This window comes from Coturnix japonica, chromosome 38 (assembly GCF_054131305.1).
Source record: "Coturnix japonica strain WE chromosome 38, WE-NBRP24, whole genome shotgun sequence".
Lineage (NCBI taxonomy): Eukaryota > Metazoa > Chordata > Aves > Galliformes > Phasianidae > Coturnix > Coturnix japonica.
In genome coordinates this window covers 5,398,499-5,415,063 of record NC_140700.1, presented here as the reverse complement: position 1 = coordinate 5,415,063, position 16,565 = coordinate 5,398,499, and the positions used below count along the sequence as shown (strand labels likewise).

At 47.8% G+C, this 16,565-nt stretch overlaps 3 protein-coding genes across 13 annotated transcripts; 1 reads left to right on the top strand and 2 right to left on the bottom strand.

Moving 5' to 3' along the window:
- Window position 1: 1 nt before the first annotated feature.
- Window positions 2-14,217, top strand: OARD1 (O-acyl-ADP-ribose deacylase 1). 11 transcript variants are annotated; one of them, XM_085526911.1, is made up of 7 exons: window positions 177-604; window positions 979-1,123; window positions 1,256-1,314; window positions 1,680-1,792; window positions 9,456-9,601; window positions 13,016-13,070; window positions 14,082-14,217. In XM_085526911.1, the coding sequence occupies exons 1-6, from the start codon at window positions 203-205 to the stop codon at window positions 13,051-13,053; spliced, it is 903 nt and encodes a 300-aa protein (XP_085383037.1). In that variant the 5' UTR covers window positions 177-202; the 3' UTR covers window positions 13,054-13,070; window positions 14,082-14,217. The 11 variants fall into 11 exon arrangements, 8 of the variants coding, with proteins under 8 accessions (XP_085383041.1, XP_032305120.2, XP_085383040.1 ...); XM_085526915.1 differs by lacking the exons at window positions 9,456-9,601; window positions 13,016-13,070; window positions 14,082-14,217 and adding exons at window positions 2-66; window positions 2,089-3,474 and having other exon boundaries at window positions 543-604; XM_032449229.2 differs by lacking the exons at window positions 9,456-9,601; window positions 13,016-13,070; window positions 14,082-14,217 and adding exons at window positions 44-62; window positions 2,089-3,474 and having other exon boundaries at window positions 543-604.
- Window positions 3,706-8,730, bottom strand: APOBEC2 (apolipoprotein B mRNA editing enzyme catalytic subunit 2). Its single transcript, XM_015885266.3, has 3 exons — window positions 8,591-8,730; window positions 4,430-4,977; window positions 3,706-4,300 (listed from the first exon to the last, which is right to left on the bottom strand). The coding sequence occupies exons 1-2, from the start codon at window positions 8,716-8,718 to the stop codon at window positions 4,437-4,439; spliced, it is 669 nt and encodes a 222-aa protein (XP_015740752.1). The 5' UTR covers window positions 8,719-8,730; the 3' UTR covers window positions 3,706-4,300; window positions 4,430-4,436.
- Window positions 13,688-15,606, bottom strand: TSPO2 (translocator protein 2). The gene is made up of 4 exons (XM_015885271.2): window positions 15,520-15,606; window positions 15,121-15,333; window positions 14,723-14,861; window positions 13,688-14,235 (listed from the first exon to the last, which is right to left on the bottom strand). Exons 2-4 carry the CDS (start codon window positions 15,291-15,293, stop codon window positions 14,053-14,055), a joined length of 495 nt encoding a protein of 164 aa, XP_015740757.1. The 5' UTR covers window positions 15,294-15,333; window positions 15,520-15,606; the 3' UTR covers window positions 13,688-14,052.
- Window positions 15,607-16,565: the final 959 nt, after the last annotated feature.

The window sequence follows — 16,565 nt, the reverse complement described above, 5'->3', positions numbered from 1 at the left end:
CATCCCGTCACGTGATCTGTAGGTTCCGCCTCTGATGCTCTCGCGCATGCGCCCTCGCGGCGGCAGGTTGGTCTGCGGAATGTTCTCGGCGGGTACCATAGAGGCGGCGTTCCTCCAGGCTGCCTAGAGGGGCTGGATAGCGGGTGGTGGTGGCGGCCATTTTGACGTGACGCCGCAGTGTGGCAGTGGAGGTGACGGAGCGATGCGGGCCGTGCTGGGCCGGCTCACCAGGCTGGCCGGGCTCACCGCCGTGCAGGCCCGGGCTGGGCGGCCCGTCGTTCACGTCGTGCCCGCGGGTGGGCCGTGTGTGCTGAGGGGGCCTACAGCGGGCTGGGGTGGCCTGGAGAGCAACACGTGGCCTGTGGGCTCTGGCCGGGCCTACCTTGTGGGACATTGGGGCCCTGCTTCCCCTTATCGTTCTTCCCCCATATCGGCTGTATTGTCGGCTCTAACTCTGCTGGGTGAAGGCCCAGCGCACACACGGCCTCGTTCCCAGCCCGTGGTTTCCATTAACTCTGTTCTTCTCTCTGCCATCTTTCCAGCCGCAGGAGCCTTCACAGCCCGCACCACCATGGCCACCCACGTCCAGGAGCAGGGCGAGCGAGTGCGTAGTACATAATACAAGGGTTCTATGGGCTGCTGCTGTGTGTGCTGGGACATCACTGCCTCATATTGGCAGCAGATTGGACCATGTAGCTTTTGGGACCAATAATAAAGTGCTGTTGTGTTTATATCAGTGATGCTGTTACTTGGCATCAGCACAGAGCTCAGGTGTTGAAGTGTCTGGCAGTGTGTGGTGCTGCCATACGTGCAGTGTGCTTCTCATATATCTGATCCTGTAAAAGATATCACTATATTGAGTTTATAATCCACATCTTAAACGCACTACCATATAGATAGCATACAGACTGGTTTAACATGGATGTTCGTTAATGGTGGCCAGCACTCCTAACTTTCATACCTGTGCTTGCTTTCTAGATCAAGTGTGTTAAAGGAGACCTGTTTTCCTGCCCCCCAACGGACGCGTTGGCTCATTGCATCAGTGAGGACTGTCGGATGGGTGCAGGCATCGCTGTCCTGTTTAAGAAGAAGTTTGGAGGCGTCCAAGAGCTGTTAGATCAACGTGAGTAATTTTGTACCATTGTGGGATTTTAAGGACTAAGATTTCCAGCTTTGAAGGTTGCTACCAGGGGTTCAGGGTCAGTTGCACAGCAGGACTGTAACTGTTCCTAAAATAGCACCTTTTTCCCTTTAGAAAAGAAGACTGGGGAGGTGGCAGTTCTCCAAAGAGATGACCGGTATATTTACTACCTGGTAAGAGTAGAGAATGACTCAAATGCTCCCCTGTAACAAGGCTGTATTAGATATTACGGTGACAGCTTTAATAACATTGAGTACTTTCTCCTACGTAAGTGAGATGTATTACTCAAGTCTTCCTATTGAGGAGAAGCCAAGCTCTCTTGTGTGTGTTTATTTATATTTCTACATTCACAGAACAAGCTGCTGAATTACACTATTTCAAGCTGTGAAACACAGTTCTTTTTCCAAGTCTCTTTCCCTTTACTGTAGTGACTGAGTGTAGGGACCCCGGGTGTGGAGGGGTTTGTTTGAGGGAGGAGAAGGGGGAGTTTGCTGTGATGATGACAGAGCTGTCACTGATTTTTTATTTTCATGCTTAGATTACGAAGAAGAAAGTTTCTCACAAACCAACGTATGAGGACATGAGGAAGAGTTTAGAAGCAATGAAAAATCACTGTCTAAACAATGGAGTTACTGACGTTTCCATGCCCAAGTAAGAAAATTAGTGCTGTGTAAATCTGCTTTTCTTGGGTAGGAGGCTGTTTTTGAGAGATGATCTCCTACTCTGAGAGTTCAGTATCTAATTGTGTGTAACTCTTCTGATCCATTGTGTATATGAAGTTTGTGTTCCCCTGTGGGTTTAAGTGATAAAAGTACATTCAGGTTTGGTTATGTCCATATTTTACCTGTATTATATTGATTTACGGTGAGTTGAGTTAGTGCCTGAAGGGTTGTTATTCATAACGCGCTCCAAAAGTTTTATAGTTATTTTGATGTTTTATTTTCCAGAATTGGGTGTGGACTGGACCGCCTGGAGTGGGATAAAGTTTCAGCAATACTTGGGGAAGTGTTTGAAGACACAGATATAAAGATCACTGTTTATACTCTCTGAGCAGAAGAGTCTCGTTTCCCTAGCTTTCAGCAGTGGCAACTTCTTAACCGATGAGGGGGAAAACTGCATGCTGAGCACATTCTTCTGAGCACAGTTCACTCGTGTTGGTGGTGGCCGTGGCTCTAAAAGGAAATAAAGTGATAAAAGTCTTAGAGCAACTAATTTGAGATGTAGGATTTAGGGAACCTGTGCTGAAAGCAGGGATATTGTAACTCAGGGAGTTCCTAGACTGTCCCAGCAAGCCACCAGATGTCACTAGTCCTCCACCTGCACTGGGGCTTCTTAGAGCTGGCAGTTGCTGTGCTGTGAAATTGGAGCTTTCTAATGCTTAGATATTGGTTGTTCTGGTTCATAATGATGACCTGTGGAGCCCTGTCTATTTTTACTTTTCAGGATCTGCAGTGTTGATATTCAGTATATTTGTTTTCTGCAGGATTAAAAATTAGTTTTTTGTATCTTTTAGACACGAGCACTTTTTAAAAATGGAATTGTACACAAGAAGAACTGTGCTGTCAACGTGCAGTTAATGGTTCTTCAGTCCTCTGCTGTCAGATCAGAGCACGGTCCTTGCAAACAATGTCTGCACGTGTTGTGGCTGTAGGCAATAGGAAAGCAGAGTTTGGGAAGGTGGTGCTGGAGGTTTATAAAGACACCTAGTGGGTGCGTTCTGTATGATGTGATTGGTATCATATGCAGTTCTCAGTTTTCTGAGAATCCTCACATAGGAATGACTGACATGCTGTTTAAAAAGCAATACTATGAAAGATTTGGTTTGTGTTATTGTTTTGTGTTACTGTGTTTGTAGTTCAGCTGGTATATGTTGTTTGATGTCACCAAATGTGGAAGTCAGTGACAGCTTGTTAGGCCATTGCTGAACACTTGATATTGGGGAGGTTTGGTTCCAGTACTGAATAATAGAGTATTTCCTTTATGTTTGATTTTACCCCCTGTCCTGTAATACCAAATCTATTGTGTCAAGCTGAATGCCCACAGAAATGCCAGAAATATTGAATAAACCAAATAGATGGGACAGCTGAGAAGTCGTTCATGTAAAACAAGGTTTCTAGTTACTCCTTGCTGCTTATTAAATGTATGGAGACTTTCCTGTTCTGAGTTTTATGGGTGAATCTGTATTGTATGTTTTCTTTGCTGATGGAGATCTGCAAATTCCATTTGTGTCTCTAAGAACTGCATATTGTCTTCCTCCCCTGTTTGACTATCTTTTGCTTCTTGGTTTTGGTGGGTAATTGCTGTGAGAAATAAACTTGAGTGAGATGAAAGAACTTGGAGTATTGAGCTAATCAGGAGCGAGCATCAGGCCTGTTCCTTGATTTAGCCCTTGAGCTTCTATTTGCTTTTTAAATCCGGTGGCAAAGAAATGAAAGCCACAGAAGCCGCAGCGTCTACCCAAGGTGTATGAAATATCTCATATGTGGGTGTCCCACGGTGCCTCACCTGTCAGAGCAATTTTAGGACCTCTTTGAAGTAGAGAAGAGATAACGCTGTAACGCTGCTTTATTCCTTCAGCGGGCTCCAATTTTATTTCATTTTTTAGCCCAGGTTTATATCACAGACATACTGAACAAGGGGAAAACTGTATCTGATGCATTTGAAATCAAGTATTTGGGGCTCCATCATAATTGTAGAATTAAGAAATCAACTGTAATTTAAATTGTGGTTATTGAGGAGGACAGAGGAATAGAACTTTATTTATCTTCTTTTTAATACTGATGAAGCATGTGTTTTGTAAATGAGTTTATCAAATCAGAAGCTTTGTTCTACAGTCTTTTATCTCAGAGTAATCCTGGTATGTGAGGTCTAAGCTCTTTCCTGTGGCTCCACTGCAATGCATTTCATTCAAGGCTTTAACCACAGCACTTTTCCTGTCAGCAGTGGCGACATAGGTTTGTTTTGGGGGGGAGGGAAGTGGAGAGGAACAACCAAAGATTCCAAACACTGAAGAGCTGTTGTACATGTATTTGTAGTCCATTGGGGCCTAACATTCCAGAAGTTGGTGCTGCATCTGCTGGATTCAAAGCTGTGGGAAGCAGGCATGTCCCACATGTCCGAGTCTGTTGTGTCTCTGTGCAGATCTTTACTGAGATGGGCCTGGAGGGAGGGGAGAGGAACGTGTTAGAAGCTTCAAATGCTTTTATGTTTTACCGCATAAATAAGCTAAGAAAAGAAGCTTGATACTAATACAGGGAGCCAGGTGAGCAAATAGAAGCCATCACTCACGTGAGCTTCACTGCAGAATCTCAGCCAACTTCTCCTCGTAGTACTGGAAGTTCTCTTGAATGTCCTCCCACGGCACGAAAGCTTTTGCTTCCTCTCCTTCTTCCTGTTCCACAAAGTTCTGCCAGACGTACTCAAAGTCTTGAGGCTTCATAATCCTCAGCTTGCAGCCAGCAGACTTCATCTTTTTCAGGGCAGCCTGCATTTCTGCCTCTTCCCACATGAAGAGGCGTCCTACCATGATGGTCAGGCGCAGGTTCTTGTTCTTCCTTAGGGTCTCACTTATCCGATCGGCGCAGGCCACGCAGGGGCTGGAGGAGACGTACCAGGTGATGTTGTAGCGGACGCTTGATTCACACTTGGGCAAAATGGTGTTAAAGAAAGCGATTTCTGCATGGGAGGCTGCGTGTTCATCTTCCAGGTAACCCCGCGAAGTCGTTGACTCTTTGCCTTGGGTCTCTAAGACGTAACACAGGAAGGTTTTGTTCCTGCCTGAGCTGTATTCCACGTTCCTGAACTGGAACTTGAAAAATATGGCTGGAAGGCGTTCCCTGTGGAAAGCAGAGAGGGGAGAAGCGGCTCAGAAAGCAGATAATAAAAGTTATTGGCATTGGCTTAACTGGCTACGAGGAGGAGATGGTTATTCTTCAAAATGCACTGAGATGGATGAGTCGAAGCAGCATCATGCATAGAACAGCAGCTACATGGGGAACGTCTGTTGGTGCTGTCAGTCACAGAGTACCCTAATTCTTTCTGCATGTCATCGATTTATAACAACGCATGTTTAGAGTGCCAGCCTGGCTCCAGAAGTTTTACTAGAAGTAGATTTTCTACTGCTTTCTAAGCTATGTTATTAAACACGTTATTCAGTCCTATTTAGACAAGGTCTACCCAAGCTGGGATTGAATAGCGAAGCCTGTCTGGGGCTTTCTGTGCTAGAGTTGTCTTAGCTGGAGTTGTGTTCATGAGGGATGGTCAGCAGGAGTGTGGATACAGGCTTTTGTTTTGGTTACTGAGCAAACAAATCATGTTGGCTTGGTATGGTTTGGTTTATGCTGCTCTGGGTTGCACTGAGAGCTTGCACTGATGTGCACAAGTTCTAAACTACCCAGAAAAGCTACAAATGACTCTTCAGATAATGTTTTAATGATGCTTTAATTCAGCATCTCTTTGGAAGTCCAGCTATACTGAGTACAATGAGCCACGTGTTGCCTTGTGTCAAAGTCAAGTTTGTGTGGGCACAAGTTGTTTTAAAGTAATGTCATGTGTTTAAATGTGTCACATCAAAGTCGCAGGTATTAGTCAATTCCTGATTCAACTCTCATGCCTGCAGGGTTGTGACATCAGGAATGAAATTAAGCACATATGTATTGGTGAGCAGTTTAAACAGCAGCGATCTGTTCCAGGGTGCATTGACTCACTGTTTAATCAGACCTTCTACACAGATCCCTGTGCTCATCATCCTGGCATCCATCTGAGATTATCTGGGATGTTCACCTCAATCTGTCCTTCTAGCAGCATGGAATGTGCATTGGCTTAATGAATAGGTTTCCAATAAAGAATGTAAACAAAGCTAAGGGCTTTTTCCGAGTCTAAGTAATTGGCTGAGAGCTTGGAAAACTTGCTGATGGTGGATATGGAGGCAAGCAGTAAACTGTGTTTGCTAGTTAGCAAGAATCTCCTTAATCCCATGTAAACCAGGGAAGGGAGGGCACTTCAGCACAAGTGTGAATTGTAAACAGTCCTGAGAAGGCTCAGTTGTGTCCTTGCTGTGACTTCCCAGCTGCTGGGACTTGGGCAAGGTGTTTCTGGTCCCCTGAGTGACTGGGAAGTCCCACAGCAAGGGAGAGCACCCACATGTGCCATAGGATTGCTTGCGTGCTTTGATGCTGTCTGCTGCTTTCTGTCCCCTTTGAGTTACAGCACGCTTAGAAAAGCAGAATGCCAACAAAATGCACCAAGGAGTTAAGTTCCATTCCTGTATTTCTTATACCAGACCCTGTCTTGCTGTAGGTGCTAAATAAAGTCTTGTGTTGTCTTGCATATAACTGTAAATCTGTTAAAATACACAAATACCAGCTATTCTGATCACTAGGCTGATAGCTTTTCTGCTTGCTTTTCTTTTGCAAATAGAGAAGCCGTTTTCTCACCGTTTCCCTCTCCAATACTGGCATAACTTTGAGGACCTGTATGTGAGCTGTGTATATGGAGGGGTTGGGGCTGGGGGGCCTTTGAGGTCTGAAGTTTTTGCTGCTTTTTGCCCACTGTTCACAAATAAACGCTGGTGCTGTAATGATCAGCAGTAACAGAAACCAAGGGTTTATCACCTCCTGCTGGAAGGAGCCTCATTTACACTCTAGGTAATGTCTAAATAAATACATCCACTTAAATGTCATGAAAAACACACAGCAGGAGCTCCCAGGGCTGCACTGAGCCAAATATTGACAAAAAACGAGGTGAGGGGAAGTTCATGTTCTTAAACAGTGACCAGTTTCCCAACATGTTTTGGGTCTGCCAGGCTCTGCTATAAGCCTCAGCTTGAACACTTGGCTGCGTGTCATAAGATGCCCGTAATCCAAGGGCTAAAACTGGAATCCTTGAATAGTAGGCAGTGTAATTGAATTTAAGTGCTTGCACAGTGGCAGTTGTTTTCTCATAACTCGCATATCTGGCTTTATTGGCTGAAAAATTGTAAGTAATTAGGAGTTGAGAGCAGTGATGAGAGCAGGTTGAGGCACAGCCCGCAGTGATGGGGTCCTTAACAAAATGAGAGTCAAGATTGCTGGGTTTTTCTGTACATCTTTAAGGGTCCTCTGGGATTTCTGCTTCGCTTCCCCATTCTCACCTTTAATACCCAGTATATCTGTCCTAAACTAATAATCAGGGGATGCCAGGTCATGAGCTATGTGGGAATTCTCCAGATAGCAATAACCAGTTTTCAAGCAGTGTCGTAATGAGCACAGTATAAACACCCACACTGACAGCTCCATGTTCCTCACCAAATAGCTGAGGACTTTCACTTCGGGGATTGCAACTCTTGTCTTGCTTGGTATCAGCATAGGGAAAGAAAACAGGCTGCTACCAGCTTCACGTACACAGACAGCAGAGCACGGAGTTCAACTCGCTCCTACAAAAGCTTTGCCCAAGGTGAATCCACTCAGTGATTTGAAGGGCATGTGCATTTTAAGAAGAAAATATTTTTTTTGTCATCTCTGTGCAGGGGTGTAACCCATGTGTGAGATGAAGCCTCATGCTTGGCTTTCAGAAGTGCCACCCAAATACACTTTGCAGCATCTCCCTTAGATGTGGTGGCCACGTCTCAGGGAGCAGCCTTCCTGCTGGGGCTCTGCAGTCTGCTCTGAGGTTTGCATTGCAGCAGCTGGAACAAATCACGGGTCTGGTTTGTGCACTGGGGACACTGCCTTGGTAACTTCAGGGGAGACCAGAGAGAAGAACTACGTAGGGCATCCTTATGCTAGAGCAACGAGCATTTTGAAGTGCTTAGAGAGAGCAGGTTACACTTTTTATAGCTGCTATCAGTGATGTCTGATGAGTTCAGCTTCCTAGCAGATCTGTTCTATCTCCTCTTTCGAGGGCCAGATTCCCTACAACAGAAGGAGCTGTGTGCTGGCATGAAAACCACCTCTTGTTTTCGTGCCCATCCATGAAGGGCTTCTCTGAGTGCCCGATTCCAGATGTGAGCATGGAGCCCTTGGGAGCTCTGTCCCTTAGGTATGTAAAGCAAATCAGCCATAGCAGGGCTATTCTTCCTGATACACGGGCAGAGAAACGTTCAGACGAGCCATTGATTACACCAAGAAATCCATACTCAGTGTTCATCAAGGGCCCGTGCCTTGCATTGGGCAGCGATCCCGGTGCACTCAGCAGGGCTCCATGCAGTGCAAAAGAACTGCTGAATTCTACAGAAACAGCCCTGCTTGCATAAAAACAGCTGGATTTGGCTGCCTGCCTGCCCGGGGTGAATCTGTCTGCTCCAAAACACGCTGAAACTTAACAAAGGCCCGTGGTCACAAAAGCCATGCTTAAACCCTAAAGAACACCAAGAATTGCACTGGCTTAAGATACTGCCTTTAATTCCCCACCATCAGAGCTGGAGATGCCCATGTCAGCCTCCTGCACCTGCTGTACATTGAACCCCCTTACCCTGTCACGATTTCAAACGGCGGCAGATCTTCCCTTTTCACCTTCTTCTTCTTTTTCCCCTCGCCCTCCTCCGCGTTGTCAGGTTCTCCATTCTGGGTGTTGCTGGGCTCCTCCTGCTTTTCTGCCATCTTCTCTGCTATAGGGACGGTCGGTTACAGCCACTGGGAAAAAGAGCAATTTCAGAAAGCTCGGGGAGAGCAGGGGGAGGGAAAAAACGGAGCTGGGAGTTCCTGAGCTACGGGCAGTTGTCGGGGGCTAAATATGGAACAAAGCGGTGATAGAGGCTGGATGGGGTTGGGTGTCCCGGCCTCTCAGCTTTCCTTCCCCAGCTCTTGCTACGTCTTTTTAACGATCCCCCGCGCTCCTTTTTTAATTGAAAATGAAGTGACGGGTTCGTGGTGGGCGGGTTAAGCAAGGGGTGGAAAATCCTGGAAGCCTAAGTGTCTATTTATCCATGTCTATGACAGGTCGCTGGCAAGGTGCAATGCTGGCAGGTTCTCCATTTACCTTCCATTTGCCAGTTTATTATTTTGCTGACCTTGAAGGACCACTGCTTTGGCTCGGAGGGGAGAGGAACAGCCCCATTTGGTTTGCTGGAGAATCCCCACTGTGGTGGGTTCGGCCTTGCCAGAACTTTATCCCCGATGTTCTGAAGTCAGGCTGATAACTCACAGCGGGTATTTCAGGTGCAGGACAATTCCAACCACATGCACTGAGCACATCATTCTCCATATTTTCTCTTCTTTACAGAATACTTAAAAAATACTTCTCCCACCAACAGTGCCAACATTGCTGGATAAGAGTGCAGGCTTTGAAAGCCAGTTGGCTGAGAGATCCTTTGTTTCTTTCCCTTTTGCTTCTGCAGGGGATGCAGATGTTGGGTGGCTGCACAGGAGCAGTCAGGCAGACGAGCTGTGATGACAGACGGTGTGTGCAGGCCTGGAGGTGAGGCAGCACTTAGTGGGACCGCTGTGAGCTGCATGCCAAGGGCAGAGTGCTTGGAGCATTCAGGTAAAGTGCTTATTGTGATTGCACTGAACTGCTGTGGGTGTGGAATCTGTCCTTCATAGAAGGAAGGAGACGGACTATAAAGATTTTATTGACACAAGCTCAGGGTGTTTGCTTTGCTCAGCAGTACATCAGGCAGATCTCAAAGAGGCTGCGGTGCCTTGGAAGGATACTCAGGGTTCACCTGGGCTTCACATGAGCCCTAAGAATGAGTTTGTATGTTCGGTTTGGGGCATTTTCTCTTCAAAAAATGCAGGACAATGTGGAAATTTTCTCACAGTTTAAGCACTTCAAGTTTGTATCAGTCCCACGTGAGCCAAACCTGATGAAATCCCAAGCATGCCTTTCTCTTCTGGCTGATATTTGCAGCCCCCTGCTAGCTTGGCTGTCTGCTCTGTGAGAATCACACCTTTTGTAGTTCTTCATTAATAGCATCACTGAAATGTGCTCTGGGGACAGGACACACTGCCCACCCCTTCACTCCTCTGTTTGCTAGTGATGAGAAGGTTGTTTATGTGACGGCTGGCATAGCTGGCATGGAGAGTATTGTGACAACAGCACAGCGAAGGGTTTGAGACCTTCCAAGACATCCTATCCATGGAACATCCATTTTCCTGCTGCAAAACTATTTATTTTTAAGCTGAAAATACTTTCCTTTGGGGCAGGTGTGGGGTTTTTCCTCCCGCCTGTAACTGCGCTCAGATTCCAGCTCCCCTGTCCAGTTACTGTCACCTCTGACATTTTGGGAGTGTTTTTGGGGATGGGGATCCTCTCTTAATGAGTGACAGCTCGTCTCTGTCTTCCCCCTGTATGTTAAACTCACCCTTCTTCACTCTGACCCGCTTTCCTTTTATTTTTGGAAGCTCTTGACTGTTAAGGTCCCATCTTTCCTGCAGCCTTAGCTTTCACTGGCCCCTCTGCAGAGTTCAGGGCTGATCTCCTATCTAATCTCTGGAATGTGGCACCGAGACTCTACTTCTGTGCAGCCCTTCCCCAGCTGCTTCACAGCTCCATCTAGGGCAGTGCACTAAATAGTCACGACCCACCCCCCTGCAGTGCCTGCCTGTGCCAAAAATATAAAGGGACACCACCGAGTTGCTGTGGAGCTGACATTTTGCATTAGAGCCTTAGGAATGAAAGCTTTGATCGGCTGTGTTCAGTTGTTTTGATATGACCCTGATTCCCCTGTAGTGTGTGGACAAGAGCATCCGTGCGTGGGGCTGATGGTTGGAGCCAGTGATGGAGTTCTTTCCCCACTGGATAATAAAGCTATGGGGAAACCTCCCATGGAAGGACTCAGCCCTGCACTGCAGGCTTTGCTCATGCCTTAGTTATTAAGATCTGATTGAGGCTCCCTCCCAATGCACAGCACTTTTTCCACTGATTTTGGAGACAATCTGATGGTTTTTTTGTTTTTTTTTTTTTCCCTCTGAGTATCTGACAAAGAGAGTGTTGTAATCCCTTGACCTGGCTCCATGGCAGGTTATCTGCTTGTCCTCTAATTGCAGCCCGAGCTGCTTTACTGCAGTTAAAATGGCTGCTCTGTGCTGATCACAAAAGGGGCAGTGGAAAAGACCTGGCAGTGGAAGGTCCTTGCCAGGAAAAGGAGGTTTTTATTGCATTCCTGGGCTGGAGGAACATTTTCGGGTAGATGGGAGAGTGAAATAAGACCCTTGCAGTGTGAGTCATGGCTGAGATGTGCTCTCTATTCCGAAGGGACAGCTGGTGGCAGTAACAAAACATCTCCCTAGATACATTGTCTGGCAGCCATCCCCCTCCTGCTTTTTCCGGCTGTAACTACCGTTACGTGATAAATAAATAAACACTCACTGACAGTGATGTGTAGAGGCAGCTTTCCATCCTGCAGCCCCTGGAGGCCCTCACCTGTCCCTTTCATTGCACTGCAGGACTCAACTGCCAAGTTTTAAGGGAAGGGGTCGGAAAACACGGGCTGATTCAGCTGCTGCAGAATCCCACCGGGTCAATGTGAGCAGTGCCCACATCCCCCCTGGGCAGGACATCAGTTTGCTGCGAGAAGAGCAATAACTCAGCTACAATGAGCCACACTGAAAGCAAAGAGATGCTCTCACCTCCTTACCTTCCTTCACAGCTGAACCCTGGACATCCCTGCCCCACGATCCCCAGCACACACACCCCCATTACTGCTCTGCCGGCAGGTGCTGCTGGCCGTCCAATTAACCCAAAGTCCAGCTGGCATTAATGCTGACTCCAGGTTGTGCTGCTGGGTGCTGTTTCCCTGGGAGCAGCCCCAGCTGTGGGTGCTCAGAGCCCTGGAGCTGATGCTCTGCTCCACCCAGCGCTAACGAGGGGGCTGTGCTAATGAGGGGGCTGCTGGCCTGTCATCAGCTCAATGAAGTTTACACACAGCAGCAAATTCTCTCTAGTGTTTCACTCTCTATTTTAACGTAGCTCCAGACACCAGTGAGTCTATTTGAGTTCTTTACTGCTGAAGGCAGAGTGTTTTCTGGAGCAGACAGTAAATTATGGAATGAGACAAGGGTTGGGAAAGGGGCTGGATGGAAAGGTGCAGAAAGATGTTATTTATGGACAAATATTGTGTATCCAGCAGGCTGAGGATGTGCCCGTCGGGCTAAGATCAAGTGTGCAGTCAGTTTCATATTGAATATGTCTTTATGGACAGACTGGCCGAAGCCTGGAGACAGGGATCATCCCTGGACATGGAGATCTGAGAGGTGCCTCTCCTCTAAATGCCACGACCCTGTGAAAGCTGTCATGAATGCATGGCCTTTGTCTGAGTCACTGCTTGAGCCACGTATACCACGACATGTCCTGCTGTGTGTTATGAACATTCCTTGACTCTGGGGTGGGATATGGTATCCATTCCATAGGCTAATTTAAGGGGGCTGGACAAGCACCTTCCATACCCACTAAGGTGATATGGATCCAGCCTGCCAGCTGCCTTTGTTTGTTTTGGCTCTAGTGGAATTCCTCCATGCTCCTTGCAAATGGCCTGGGGAAAAAAAGCCCCTCAGTGTCTGGCAGGGAGGAGGGACCTGAGCAAACCCATGTGCCACCTCCCGTGAAATCCCCAGTTAGAGGCAAATTTCACAAGTTTTGGCTAATCCAGATTCCAAGTCATGGCTGGGATTTCTTTCTGCATTCTCTTTCCTCTTCCCTTTGATTTGACTGGGACCCAGAGGTCCCAGTTGATTTCTAGCAATTAAATGTGTTACACATTATGAGCATTTGCTGGGTTTGCAAGAGACTGCAAGCATCAGAAGAGCTGCTGGTGTGTGTGTAGGTGGACTGGAAGGGAGAACTGAAATAAAGACAAGAAGTCAGCAGGTCACACAGCTGTGCAAATGGGGAAGGCAAATATGAAAAGTTCAGAAAAGTCTCCTATATTTAATTCAAGGTTTTGCTTTTCCTTAACAGGACAAAAAATAAATAGGAAGAAGGGAAAAGAGGAGTGATTGTAAAGAATGTTCAGGTGGGTGTCCAGGTATCCCATTTAAAATGTTATTAAACACTGCAGTTCTGTACCAAATGAAGAGTCATTTACCAACTTAGGTGTGATTTCAGTCATATTCTTCCCCTTTTAGAAGCTCAGAGCCGAGAGGATTTGCCTTATTCCTCCTGGCTGCACTAGATGGCTCTGCTCCGCTCTGCTCCTCGTGGCTGTGCTGTGCTAACAAGGAGAGGATAGGCATCCTGGTGTGCAGATGCCCTAAATCATCCCTAACTCCACTGAATTGAATCTGCAGCCCAGATATTACTTTCTTTCTGGAGAGAAATAATTTATGCCCTCCTGTCCTTTGCCATGTGGCTTTCTGGAGGATGCAGTGCTGTAAATGAGATGAGTGGTAACACACAGTTATATCAAGCCCTGAAATACATAGTTGGCTTTGTGATTCTTTCTTTCTTTAATTGGCTTATGATCTTTCTGCTGCTGCTTGCAGTGTTCAGTGCTTTGTAGTCCTACTTTTGCTTACAATCACATCTACTCAATGGCCTGCTCTAATGCACAGCCTATGGACTCCAGAAGGGATCCTTTGAGTTTCTCAGATCCCTTTTGCAAACCTAATGCCAAACCAGTGTGACAAGAACAACTTGCATTTATTTATTCTCCATTTTATTGCAAGCAAATACTATTTATTTTACATTCCCAGACCTTTGCAAATAAACCCACACACCTTAATCTACAGCCAGCTGACAGAAAGAAGATTCCCAACCACTTTTCCCCCCATAAATTAAATTGAGGCCCCCAAACCTCAGCAATGGTGGAAAGAAAGTTCCGGAAGATGCAGGATTGCTCTCCAGGAGCACACAGGTGTCTGGTGGAAACCTCTCCTTCATACAACCATGATGAAGGTGGGAGGAGGTGTGTTCTGCCTATCCGAAAGTAAATCCCCCGAATTATTAGATCCTGGTGTAGTTTAGTTTCACACAATCCCTTCATTTCGGTCCTGCTCTTATTCGCTCTTCCCTGTCTTTTGCTCAGGGTTGTCCTTCCAGATGCGGATGGTGAGGCAGGTTGCCATGGCCAGCCAGCCCAGGTAGGGCACCATCAGCAGCGCTGCCACCTTGTTGATGCGGTACCAGGAGCACACGGTGCCGATGGCCAGGCTGTCTAAGCACAGGATGTCAATCAGCGCCTGCAGAGCAGAGAGAAGAAGGTTAGTTCTGTTCTTCCTCTTGGGAAAGTGCAGCAAGACTCCAAACCCTCCTGCTAAAAGTCATCATAGGATGGCTTGGGTTGGAAGGGACCTCAGGGACCACGGATCTCACATTGTGTTGTGTTGTACTGCTTGATAAGAGCAGCTACTCAACCCACCCCAGAGATGCTGCTTTGCTGCTTACTTGTGCAGGGTGTGACTCTCAGAAGGGCTTATCTGTCACCCTGAGTCCTTAACGGGGAGATGCACCAGCTGGGCTATTGACTTTTGAATCTCCCGCCCTGCTGTGGTAGGACTGACTATCAGAGGAGCAGGGTGAGGAGTGGAAGGGGCTGATACCATTGCCTAGAGCCAGGTGCAGCATTAATTATATCAGAGCAAAAGCTCCCTTTGCAGTTGCACTGTGCTAGGTAGAAACACTCCAAACAAGCCCCAAACACACAGCAGGGACCCCAGGATGCATTACCATCTTCAGGTTACGTGCACCGAAGAAGAAGGGAGGCCAAGCCCAGTTCAAGGCCAGCTGAGCCCCATAGAGGCCAAGCGGGATGATGGCTTTGCTGCTGCAGCCACCCAGGTCATTCCATATCAGGTAGGAGGCGTAGCTGTGGAGAGGGAAGCTCGTTAGTGCTGGGCTGTCCCACAGTGCATAAATCCATAGTGTAGTGGAAGGTTGTCCTGTAGCAGAGGTTTGCATGGCTGCTGTATGTGCACAGCTGCTGCTCCTGTGCCCCTCATCAGTGCTCCCATCTCCCACCCCTGTGGCTCACAGCATTTCCCCATGGCAGCAGTTGTTGTTAGTGTCCCATCACAGTGCCAGAAGCTGCCCCTGCCCATGGGGGGGATGTGCTGTGCAGAACTCACCCCATGCCGGTGTACAGGACAGTCCAAGCCACAGGGAACATCCTGCGTGGTGGGCACCATGACGGCTTCTTCAGCTTCTCGTACCAAACTGGAGTTTCCTTCCTGTTGATGAACCAGCCGAGGAACCCCCCGACGTGAGGCAGGACGGTGAAACCCACGGTGTAAGCCCACATCCTCCCCTGGTGCCGTGAAGTGGAGCTTTGCCTGTAGCAGCTTAAAAACACACATCAGTCATCAGTTTGGACATCGGTTCTTCTTGCTTTGATCTCACCTGCGCAGGATTCTGACTCACAATTAACACTTTGCTATTGCCCGTGCTAAGGGTTATTGCTGCCATCATTACACTACAGAGCTTTCCTCTTTAGAAGCTTCCATAGGGTTTGAGCCATAAAGCCTTACCGTCTCTCACTGCCCGTCTCCGCCGTGCAAAGAAGGGTCTGACATCCGAGGGCACCGTCTGCCTGCGCTGCTGCTCCAGTGCAAGGAGGGGAACGGCTGCTGAGTTTTGCCCTAATAGCTGAGAAAAGGGGTGTGTGCGCATCGCTGGGTGGGTCCGATTACACAGAGCCCACACTGGGGCCCTGTATGCATGGCCTGGCCCCGGGGCTGGCACTGCAGTGATGCTCGGGGTGGTGTGTGGGGCAGAGCAGAGTGCCCGTACCAAAGCATAAAGTGTGTTGTGCAAATGAGCTGCTTGAGGGGTGTGGGTGAGGATCAGGGTTGTAATAGCAGGAAGTTTTGGGGGGTGTTGCAGGGATATGAGCTGCACCGATGTATTCCAACAGGGGATCTCAGAGCTCGGGCAGGAGGAGCTGCTGTGTCTGCAGGGATCCTCTGCCTTTGCCATCGCTGGGTGCTGCTGCACAGCTCGCTGGTCACCCTCGGGCTGAAAGTCACCGGGAAGGACTTGGATCTGAAATAAAGATGTGAGAAGAGCGTGTTGAGTGGAAAAGAAGAAAGCTGGAAATCAATTTCCATTAGTAAGCTGTCTGCGAGGGATGGGGAATTAAACACTAATTTACTTCAGTTATGGGTCATTACCTGAATCCCATGGCCAGGGGCAGGATCGCTGCTGTAACAGAACCACTGAGAGCTGCTCTTCTATTGGGCTCCAAAGGGGGAAGGGAGGAGAAAGGAACAAAAACCCACAAAAATGACATGGTGGGGGGTGGATTTTCAGCCACCATAAATCAACACGGTGCTACCGGGGCAGTGTTTGCATTCCAGAGTCATTGCCACTCTGAAATAACGGATGCAACACGCGTTCATCGAGCTGCGGTCTGCTGCACATCCTGACAGGCTGCTGCTGCTTGTGAGTGAGTGGGAGCTCCTGCCATGATGCAAGAGCCCAGTGCTGGAGTGAATCAGCTGCTGGTGGATGGTTTCAGATCATAGAATCACAGAATGGCCTGGGTTGAAAAGGACCACAAGGATCACCTGGTCTT

What these genes read in the sequence shown, in the direction of transcription:
- OARD1 (XM_085526911.1), top strand. Translation starts at nt 203, where the DNA reads ATGCGGGCCGTGCTGGGCCGGCTCACCAGGCTGGCCGGGCTCACCGCC. An exon ending in TCCAGGAGCAGGGCGAGCGA is followed by an intron (nt 605 to 978) that starts GTGCGTAGTACA and finishes CTTGCTTTCTAG; the next exon opens with ATCAAGTGTGTTAAAGGAGA. An exon ending in AGAGTGCTTGGAGCATTCAG is followed by an intron (nt 9,602 to 13,015) that starts GTAAAGTGCTTA and finishes TTTCCTTAACAG; the next exon opens with GACAAAAAATAAATAGGAAG.
- APOBEC2 (XM_015885266.3), bottom strand. Translation starts at nt 8,718, where the DNA reads ATGGCAGAAAAGCAGGAGGAGCCCAGCAACACCCAGAATGGAGAACCT. An exon ending in CCGTTTGAAATCGTGACAGG is followed by an intron (nt 4,978 to 8,590) that starts GTAAGGGGGTTC and finishes TGCTTTCCACAG; the next exon opens with GGAACGCCTTCCAGCCATAT.
- TSPO2 (XM_015885271.2), bottom strand. Translation starts at nt 15,293, where the DNA reads ATGTGGGCTTACACCGTGGGTTTCACCGTCCTGCCTCACGTCGGGGGG. An exon ending in GTCCTGTACACCGGCATGGG is followed by an intron (nt 14,862 to 15,120) that starts GTGAGTTCTGCA and finishes CCCTCTCCACAG; the next exon opens with CTACGCCTCCTACCTGATAT. An exon ending in GTGCACGTAACCTGAAGATG is followed by an intron (nt 14,236 to 14,722) that starts GTAATGCATCCT and finishes TCTGCTCTGCAG; the next exon opens with GCGCTGATTGACATCCTGTG.